Source organism: Esox lucius, chromosome 2 (genome assembly GCF_011004845.1).
Source record: "Esox lucius isolate fEsoLuc1 chromosome 2, fEsoLuc1.pri, whole genome shotgun sequence".
Lineage (NCBI taxonomy): Eukaryota > Metazoa > Chordata > Actinopteri > Esociformes > Esocidae > Esox > Esox lucius.
Genome location: NC_047570.1, coordinates 36,796,394 through 36,806,541, shown reverse-complemented (window position 1 = coordinate 36,806,541; position 10,148 = coordinate 36,796,394). Strand labels below are relative to the sequence as shown.

The window sequence follows — 10,148 nt, the reverse complement described above, 5'->3', positions numbered from 1 at the left end:
AACTGTTGCAGGTGGTAAACAGACTGTACCAATGAAACCCCTTTTAGAAGGACTTTTTTATAGTCAAGTTGTTTCTGCTTCACCTAACTAAAACCTGATATATATATATATATATATATATATATACACACACACACACTTTATAAAATATATTGTATATCATTTAAATACATCTCTTTTGTACAATGGAGTACTGCATATTTTGCCATGGTGTCTTTAAGCAGGATTATTTTCAGGAAGTTGTTTGATTGGCTGGTCTGGGTGTCTGTGTCGTAAGCTTCCTATTGAGTAATGGTTGTTGTCTCTAGAGCTCAGCACTATTAACGTGGGGATATGTAAAAACAATCCAGGTTACCATGGTACTCAGGTCTGTACCTGCATGAAGGTAACACCTATATGTCCAACTCATTTTACAGTATAATGTGAGACCTTGTCACACACTTATCCCTGTGTGTGTGTGTGTGTGTGTGTGTGTGTGTGTGTGTGGTGTGGTGTGTTTGTCTGTGATCCTGGTTTTGGACTAGTAGTTCCCACATGAATGACTTGTAAAAAGCAATCTGTTTGGAGCATTTACAAAGCCTTTGTCATAAAAGAGTGTGTGTGTGTGTGTGTGTGTGTGGGTTAGGTCTTACTGAACGAATGGGGACCAAATGTTCCAAGGGACTATAGTAAAACCAGAAAAAATTGACCTAATTGGGACCTTTTGCCGGCCCCCGTGAGGCAAAAGTCAATTTCCGGCTCAGGGTTTAGGGTCAAACATACAATTGATTTTATAGTTATAATTGGGGTTTCTTTAAGGTCCAGGCGTTGTTGGTTAAGTTTAGGGTTAAGGTTAGGCATTACATCTAGGTAAAGTTTAGGCATAAATGTTACTTTATTGAGGTTAAGGTTAGGGTTAGGTTTAGTGCTAGATTATGGTTAGGTTAAGGTTAGGTTTAGGGTTAAGTTTAGGGCAAGGGAGCATGCAATTGCTATTTTCTGGTCCCCATGAGGGTAGCTGTACAAACTTGTGTGTGTGTGTGTGCGTGCGTGCTTGTGTGTGTGTGTTAACAAAAATGTCCACACACTGTGCGTAACTCAGAAAAACCTTAGTAAGGGGTCCCCATTTTGAAAAAGGCATTTTTTTTGTATCAACAATACAATACGATACAACTTTTGAGTGTCACATTTTGGTTAGGCAGGACACCAGGTGCGGGTTTGAAAGACAACAGAAGGGTTTAATGAGGAAAACAGCAGGAAAAAGACTCCATAACTCAACAAAGGGGCTAATAGAAGAGGGCAAACTAAATAGGGTGCTGACGAGGACTAAACAACAAACAGGTAAAGAACAATCTGAACAAAAAGGACAGGCTACATTTAAGAACAACAGCAAAAACAAAACAGAACCTTACATCGAGATTAACAAAATATAGTTTTAAACCTCTCAATCTGTGCTGGATGTGTACTACGTTGTTTATATGTGCAATGTAAATAGCATCACTATTGTACTCCAGCTATCCGGGTGGTTTTCATGATCTGGGGCACAGATCAGCACATACATGACAAACCTGTCACATTCTGACATATCTGGCCTCTCCCTCATTTGGCATTCGGGCACCTGTTGTTATTGCTCACACCTGTATTCCTCAACCCCCGATCCTTTTCAAGTTCCTCCTTCCCTTGTGTATCTTGTCGGTCATTTGGCGGTCATGCATTGTTGCATCTGTTTTCGTGTGTAGTTTCTGTTTTTGTTACTTCTCAGTTTTGTAGATAAATGTTGCCCGTTCTCCCTGATGTTAATGGTGTCATAAGAGGGAAACAAGGTATTTCTAGAATGCAGACGGGCAATATGCAAACCATTCGCAAAACTGCTGAGAGGAATAAACCAAACTGGTTTAGACCAGATTAACCTGTGTTGATGAAATGTCTGAGATATTGTGAGATGTTGTCACACCTTCTTTTCTATACAAAAAGGAAGTTTTCTGAACTGTTCTTCAGATTGACTCTCACTGATCTTGTGTTATTGTCTTTCTGTCTCTATTTGCAAATATTATATAATAAACTGTTTGTTGTGTTAAAGAGCATTTTGATCTCTGTCTTACCTTCCTTAGAAAAAGTTCTAATTGGTGACTTTCTACCACAAGTGTTTGAGTGTTAGATTAGGTTAGAGATGGTTAGAGTTGGTTAGAGATGTTAAGAGTTGGTTAGAGCATTAGAGCTGGTTAGAGCTTTAGAGTTGGTTAGAGTGTTAGAGTTGGTTGGAACATTAGAGTTGGTTTGAGCATTGGACATGCCACTGAGAGATTGCTGGTTTGAATCCCTAAGCTCATGAAAATGTGAAGAAACACGTTGGCCGTACACTGAACATAAGCCATCTTTTACTCAAAAAAGGGATCAAAAACACATTTATTTTAAACACTTCATGGCATAACGCAATACCGAAAACCAGAGAAAACACAGTGAATCCTTGAATAAGGCCTGGTTCCACAAATCGTTTGGGTGGTGCCCCGTGTTAATATGAATGTCTCTGTTATTCTTGTGGTCCTGTAATTGAAACCCACCCTGTCCTAGAGTACAGAACGCCAGTTAGGAGCTCAAAACAGGTCCACCATACCAGGTAATGAATTGCTCAGAATTAATTTAAATCAATGTCCCAAGTGGTGCCCTGTTTTCTGTATATAGTGCACTACTTTTGACCAGTGGCCCATATTCCCTACATACTATAGTGTACAACGTTTGATCCCACGGGTCCTGGTCAAAGTAATGCACTGAAGGTGACAGTGTGCACTTTAGGATGCAGCCTTGCCTTACACTCTCCTCAACTTCACATTTTTTCCAATCAAAAATACAGATGAGTTAGGGCTTAGGGGTCAAGGGTCAGGTCTAGTGTCCTTCCTCAGATCATAGTGCTGACCCGCTGTCATCCCTACTGTCATCCCTAACTCATCCCCTCCCGGAGACTCCCCAGATCCCCGGCGTAACGACCAGAAGCCCAGTCCCTCGGCCTCCCTCTCCCTCCTGCTCTCCAGGATGTCAGCGGCCAGGGCGGCCCCCGTCTCCTCCTTCCACAGCCTCTCGTGCTCCACCTTCAGCTCCTGGTAGCTCCTGGAGAACATGTGGAAGATGGAGGTGGCCGGGAAAGACATGATGAGGATCCCGCTCAGGATGCTGCTCAGCGCCACCACCTGACCCGGAATGCTGCGCGGCACCATGTCCCCGTAGCCCACGGTCGTCATGGAGATGATGGCCCACCAATAGGAGGCGGGGATGCTGCTGAAGCTGTGACGGGGCGTGGTGGCGGCGTTGGGCGCCAGCTCGCTCTCGGCCAGGTGCACCATGGGAGAGTAGAGGGCAATGCCGACGGCGACAAAGAGAACGAGGAGGCCGAACTCGCGGACGCTGCGCTTCATGGTCAGGCCTAGCGTCTGGAGGCCCATGGAGTGACGCGCCAGGCGCATGACGTAGAGGATGCGTAGGGCGCGCATGAGACGCAGGACCAGCCCCAGCTTGTCCAGATAGCCCCTCCCTACAGGAAGACCGGTGGAGAGAGACAGGCTGCAGTTTAAAATGGGAGCTTGGTAGTTTCCCGGAATTGGTGAAATCATTCATTCATGCCAAATAGTTCTATTTCAGGGATGGCCAAGTCCTGCTGCTGGATTCTACCCCAAAACATTCAAAGATCATACATACATGCAAGAATTGGCTGAGTGGCACACATTTATTGGGTTTGAAAAAAGTTTAAAGCATTTTCCACCTGCCCCAGGGTTGTAATCCTCGTTTGCCAAGTTCTTCTCCACCATGACCAGCGACATGTAGTAGGGGAGGATGGCCACGGCATCAATGATGTTCAGGGGCCCGCGGGCAAATTCCAGTTTGGAGCGAGCGTGGAGGAACCGCAGAATGAACTCCATGGAGAACCAGGCTACACACACCGACTCCACAATAAACATATGCTGACACTTCTGGGAACACTCCCCCTTAGGGGGGATAGGGGGGCAGGGGGTGGAGACGGGAGAGACAGGAAGCAGAGGAGGACAGAGAGAGAGAGAGACAGAGAGTACAGGTCAGAGAAAGATGTATTGAGAGGAAAACGAGAGTAGCTGTGATAGTATTGAGAGATGAAGGAGAAGAGTTTTTGATGAACAACTTGCGGAGACACAGTATAACATGCACCTCACTCTAGAAATGTGGTGCAGTGTGCAGTTTTTACTCTAGTTTTCTGTGATCTCACGACCCTAAATATGTCCGCATCATGAAAACGCAGAGTCAACCCGCACATCACTAGTGTACAGAGCTTCCGCCCATGTTTGACCACTTCGGTTGAACTCTGTCCTAAAGTGTTTGGTCCAGTTGCAAAAACGTTCTGGGCACATGACAGCAAAGCTCCTTAAGCCGCGCAGTTTCCTCTCCGTTCACCCACCTGGTTCTCCTCCTCGCGTAGGTCAGGCATTGTGCTGATGCAGAGGCTGACGACGGTCACAGCCACCATGGTCATTGACAGGCAGGCGAACGTCTTCCCCGCCCAACCGGAGTGGGGGTTCTCCACCACCTCTCTCAGCCTGCGAACACGTGGTTAGAAAGACGATCGCCTCGTCAAGCGACAGCTTTGGGCCGCTTCGCTTTAAGGGGGTACAGTGTTTGGGCTGACAGTGAACTGTGTTATGTCGTCTCGGGTTGTCTCCACAGCAAACAACACAAGCTAGAAGGCCCCCTGTTTCCTGTGTCAGTCTTTAAACCTGAAGACCACGTTTTCAGTATACGCTTCTTCACCTGGAGAGTAGTCTGTGGGGCCCGGAGAAACTGCAAATTTAGACTGCAAGAAAACTGCAAATTTAGCCCCTGCTAGCTAAGAATCAATGGGGGAAGTAATTTTGTACAACTACAGGAAATTATCTCTCCAACCAAATCCTGACACAAAGGTCTGATTCAGTGTGATTTTGTGAGAGCAACGTTTTGCATATCGCTGATGTCATCCAAAGGCGTAAATCCCAGGGGAGACAGTCTGACAGTCTGTTGTTGGCGGTTGACTTCCAGTAAGTAGTACAAACAAAGGATATGTTAGACATTTCTTTACATCTACCACTCAATACAATAAACCGTCACCGGTCTTCATTGTCACTGGATTGAATTACAGGTCACTCTTGATGTTAGCTAGCGGTTAGCTGACATCTGCTAGCTAGCAATTGTAACATCAACCAGTGTCTGCAGCTGTTTGAATTTGAGTCAGTGAGAGAAGCTAGTAATGCAGTTTAGTGTTCCTTAGCTGGCAAGGTGACAGAGTATTCGTGTCTACCATCTGAAAGGCACTCAATGCACAAAGCTAACATGAGGTTAATTCAGTCAATCGCACCGTAGGGATTTTATGTTGGTAGAGTTCACACACACAATAGCTGAATCTGCAGAGCTACACTAGTGAGCAAAGCGATGGAGCAAACTAAAACAGTATAACAGCACTACATTTGGTGTCCCCCTCGGGACTTGCTCTTGAGAACATTTCATGTAATTGTCCCCTCCCAAGCTGATATCAGATTTTTGCCTTTAACACCAATGTTCATACCTGCTCATCAGCCCGCGGTAGCCTGACTCTGCCACAAGTGGGAGCCTTTGCATCCCCAGCCTCTTCTGCCTCCACTCCTCCTCCTTACGCTCACGCTCCGCCACCTCCAAGCAAAATCACAATCAAGCTCAAATTCCAAAGCAAATTTCACATGAGTCCCCCAGTTAATGGGGCAGTCTTCTTCGCCAGGTTATCTCTTGGAGGGAAAAAGAAAGGTGTGCTTTTTGAAAATGTGAACATCGTTTTTTAAAACACGTCGACAGTACCTCCTCCACGCGTGTCAACATGCGTCGGCGGCAGCAGCGCTCCATGTGGGCGTGGTCGACCCCCCAGTAGCTTAGCTCGTCATGCAGAGACACGGCACACAGTTCCCGGAGGAGACGGAGCTTCCCGGCTGCCAGGAAGTTCAGGATGACTCGGAACGCCGCCGGGTTCCGGTCAAAGAAGAACTCCCGTCGGGTCTCATCATAGTCGTCACAGAGTTGGCTGATGTCATCGAGACTGGAGCAGAGTCGCAGACGTCCCAGCCTCGTCAGGGGGAACTGCTCCAAGGTGCTCCAGGGAAACGAGTAGAGGCTGCCTCCCACATTGATCACAGCCTAAGTATTTGAGCACAGAAGATATATACCCGGTTTCATTTGGGTAGTCGGTTCAAAACATTTCAGAATTATCTAGTACATTTTATTAATGTATTGTTTTAATTAAGTTTGCCATTTGAAAACGTTATGAATACTATACTTTGGATAAGCATCTGCTACACTGTAGTAGTAGTATAGGAGTAGCGGTAGGAGTGTAGTTGTAGTGGTAGTAGTAAAAGCAGTACAGTAATAGTAGTGGTGGTAGCAGAAGTTGTATTAGTAGCAGCAGTACAATAGTAGTAGTAGTAGTAGTAGTAGTAGTGTTACCTGTAGAGTATGGTCAACAGTGGGCCAGACCCTGTCTTCATCAATGTGGAGGCGATGGACACGCTTATAATACACGCCCTTGATGGTCTCGGTCTCTGGGATCTCTGTGAAGATGCCGTCCAGGCTGCTGTTGTCGCTGCTGACGGAGAAGTTGCTGAAGTCTTGGGCATTGCTGATGAGCGGCATCGTGGCATTGGGGCGATGGTGGGGTGATCGGGAACAGTAACAGGACCGTGGACCTGGGAAGACGGAATCCATGAATGTGTAACCTGAGACCTGAAACTTTGTTAGCACCATACGCTAGCACAAAGGCGTCCGTTTGCCTGAACAACACCCTAACTTCTGCCATTACCCTGAGCAAAGGGAATCCTCCAGGAGGGTGAGGTTGACAAAAGGTTGCCTCCTTGGACATGTCACAGAGGGAATAAGAGCTCAAGGCAAAGTTGGAGCGACTAAAGTCAGACAAAGCTCAGAATAAAAGCACGTAGGAATGGGAGGCCAAATTGAAGAAACAGAAAATGTGTGAGTGTACTGTTTGTTTTAATGGAGACTTGATCCGTTCGTCCCTGACTAGTCTGTGGCAAGAGAGGAGACACACGAGGATGTTTTGTTTTTGTCTTACCCCTACAACATATTGCTCCAAATCAATCCCCAATGCCCACAGACATTAGCCTGATTACATTTGGGAAATGAAACCCCTCATGTGAAAAATATTTTCCATCTTGATGGAGCCCATAAGCCATCTGACCAACATCTAAACGGCTGAGATAGAATATGCATATGGATTTAGGATTCTGATTTTATTAGGATTCCCATTAGCTACTGCCAAAGGCAGAAGCTACACTTCCTGGAGTCCACAGAAGACATAGATCGTTAAATAATACATTACTTTGCAAGTACAGTACATAGACATAACCCCGTACATCATAGAGCACAGTCCTATCTGGAAACATTGCAGATGACATTTAGAGTACAGATAGGACTGTCTATTACATCAAGTCTGGAATTTGAATCGAGGATAAACTAACAGCTCTAATTATACATTCCAACAGAGACACCCCCGGTAAAAAAGCTGAGCCAATGTCTCCCTAGCTTTCCAAGAGCAGGCCTGTACATCCTCCTCATGTTTCCTGTAAAATATATTTTGCTAGACAGTGTGTCACACAATCTCCCGGAATACAGCTAATTGGAGATGTTCTTGAAATGAACCTGGTCTGTTTGAATCTTGATTCCATAAACCTCTGATGATATTCTACTAAGCATTGTCCATGGGTCTAAGCATTGTTCATGGGTCTAAGCATTGTCCTGGAACTTTATTTTCCTCATGCTGCCTGTAGATGTATTGATTGTATAAGTTAGTGAACTGTTGTAAGAAAGGAAACAAAATATTAATTGTTTGTAATACGAGCTAAAACGGAAGGTGCAAGTAGGAGAACAGGAAACCCTGTTCAAGCGGTTGCCGGGGAGAGAAAGATTTAGTATGTCTGTCTTTTGAGAAACAGGACACAGGTTAGAGACACACACACATAGTCGGACAGACAACACAGAAACCACAAGGGGGGCAAGGGGGTACTTGCAGTTATCCTATAAGGAATAGAACTGGGATTGGGCCAATGGCACACTGGCTTTGCTAACTTAACGCCTCTATCTTTTGGGCGTAGTTGAAGTATAAAATGATGTTTTGACTGTTGATCCTTAGACATTGTGCGGCGACACTTGTCTCCAAAAGCTTTTGTAATAAACGGAATATGCGGTACGGTAATTGACCTGACTCCTGGTGTTTTATTCTCCTTTCCAACAAACCAACTCGGGGAAGTGTTGACTTCAACATGCCCCTAAGCAGGTCTCTGGTCGGTGGAAGTAACAAGACATTCATCTGTGGTTGTTCACCTTTTTTCTCACAACTTTCAAGATATCCAGATTTAAAGATCTGCTTTGTTGCAGCTACTCCCAGCTGACATCTTGTCAGTTGTCAAAATAGTTTTTCTGTGAGTTGTTGTGTTATTAGTTTTGAAATAAATCTTTGCAACTAGCTTGTTTGACTAGAGATGACAATGAGTTCAATAAGGATTACATGATACAACACTGATTAAACAGAGAGTTGGAATGTTTGAACAGAAATTTTCTTTACAAAAACTAGAAATTATACGTTCAATCTCTTTGCAACTACTACTACTACTACTACTACCACCACTACTACTACTACCAATAGTATAACAACTACTACTACCACTACTACTACTACTACAACTACCACTACTACTATCACTACAACTACTACTACTACAACTACCACTACTACTATCACTACAACTACAACTACAACTACTATTATTACTACTACCACTACTACAACCACTATTACTACTACTACCACTACTAATACTGCAACCACTACTACTAATACTACCACTACCACTAATACAACCACTACTAATCTTTTACATTTATCACTACTACTATTTATTCACACCCGTAATTTGACTACTTCAAAACTAGCTTACTAACGTAAACACCATTTTCTAGTTCATGTACAAAGATGGAAAGTGACTTACCTTGAAGTGACCAAGTCAGTGACAAATATGTTATTCTCTGTCAGTCTGACAAGTATTCAGCGTCATTTAAACCAAATGGGATCTGGGCATATCAACTCAATAGCGTAGCTGTCACAATCTGGCTGAGTCCAGACTGTCCGTAGGGTGAGCACGCGCCGAAGGCTGCTTTGAGAAATCCCGTCTTGTTTTTTGTGTGCCCGTTATAAAAGCAGGCACTCGTCTCTGCAAACACAGATCCATACACAGTAAGTAGGTACAGCGCGTTCGGTTCGCAGGAAGTAATCTGTAGTTTTTTCCCCATCCATATTAATTCTTCTACATCATCTTTATTATCTGAGCTAAGGCTTAAGGACAGGTGGCCGGAACGGAGAGTGCGCTTTGCCGGAGTTAAAAGCGATTATCTAATGGCTCTGTCCTCCGGAAACCTGCTGTTGTGTCATCTCATGTCATCTGTTTTACAGGACAGGGGATCCTTTTCTATCTACCCCTTTACATTTCTATAATTCTCTGTCTGTGTTTTCTTTTTTTCTATACTCTGGTGGGGGTATATCTTCAGTTGTGCGGAACAAAATCCTCTCAACAATAGTGTATTGCACATTAGGTTTAAGGAAAATATATTCCTTTTTGACTAAGCCGGGGGAAGTGCGCCACGAGGCAAGGCAAACACATTCGACCCCACATTGGCTTGCATACATTAGTGCTGCTGTAAAGCCTTTGTCTAATATGGTTCTGATCCAAATACAAAGAGGATTAGGACAGGGAAGACGAAGGCCCTATCCTCGGTTTAATTCATGTTATCAGACTTTTGCCAGAACTATCAACACATGCGCAAGCACACGTCCTCTCTCTCCGTCCTGTTGCGTAAGGCCAGCATGTGTCTGATGGCATTGCATTGTAGTAACTTGCTGTGGAATAAACCCACTAACAACAAATCTGTGACCAACAGTTTTGGAACGTTCTACGCCGTATTGATAGTTTTCACGTGCCATCACTGCACTTGGGACCGCGGACCTTGGCATGCCTAGCTAACGTAGTTAGTGAGGCTAGCTAAACCTCTCTTGTTAGACTTATAGCGTTAGCTAAGTTCATAATAAAGTTAATACAGGAGAAAATTGCACCAGTCGAACCTTCTCCACAGCAACCCAGGCTGTC

At 44.6% G+C, this 10,148-nt stretch overlaps 1 protein-coding gene across 1 annotated transcript; it reads right to left on the bottom strand.

Annotated features, from left to right (window-relative positions):
* Window positions 1-2,367: 2,367 nt before the first annotated feature.
* LOC105029588 (potassium voltage-gated channel subfamily G member 1) lies at window positions 2,368-9,404 on the bottom strand. Its single transcript, XM_010903025.4, has 7 exons — window positions 8,997-9,404; window positions 6,442-6,680; window positions 5,803-6,135; window positions 5,537-5,640; window positions 4,400-4,538; window positions 3,734-3,956; window positions 2,368-3,505 (listed from the first exon to the last, which is right to left on the bottom strand). The coding sequence occupies exons 2-7, from the start codon at window positions 6,625-6,627 to the stop codon at window positions 2,850-2,852; spliced, it is 1,641 nt and encodes a 546-aa protein (XP_010901327.2). The 5' UTR covers window positions 6,628-6,680; window positions 8,997-9,404; the 3' UTR covers window positions 2,368-2,849.
* Between the last annotated feature and the right edge of the window lie 744 nt (window positions 9,405-10,148).

Excerpts from the sequence above, each read along its gene's own strand:
- LOC105029588 (XM_010903025.4), bottom strand. The coding sequence starts at position 6,627 with ATGCCGCTCATCAGCAATGCCCAAGACTTCAGCAACTTCTCCGTCAGC. Across the intron at positions 6,136-6,441 it reads CTGTTGACCATACTCTACAG|GCTGTGATCAATGTGGGAGG; the intron begins GTAACACTACTA and ends TCAAATACTTAG. Across the intron at positions 5,641-5,802 it reads TGTTGACACGCGTGGAGGAG|GTGGCGGAGCGTGAGCGTAA; the intron begins GTACTGTCGACG and ends TTTTGCTTGGAG.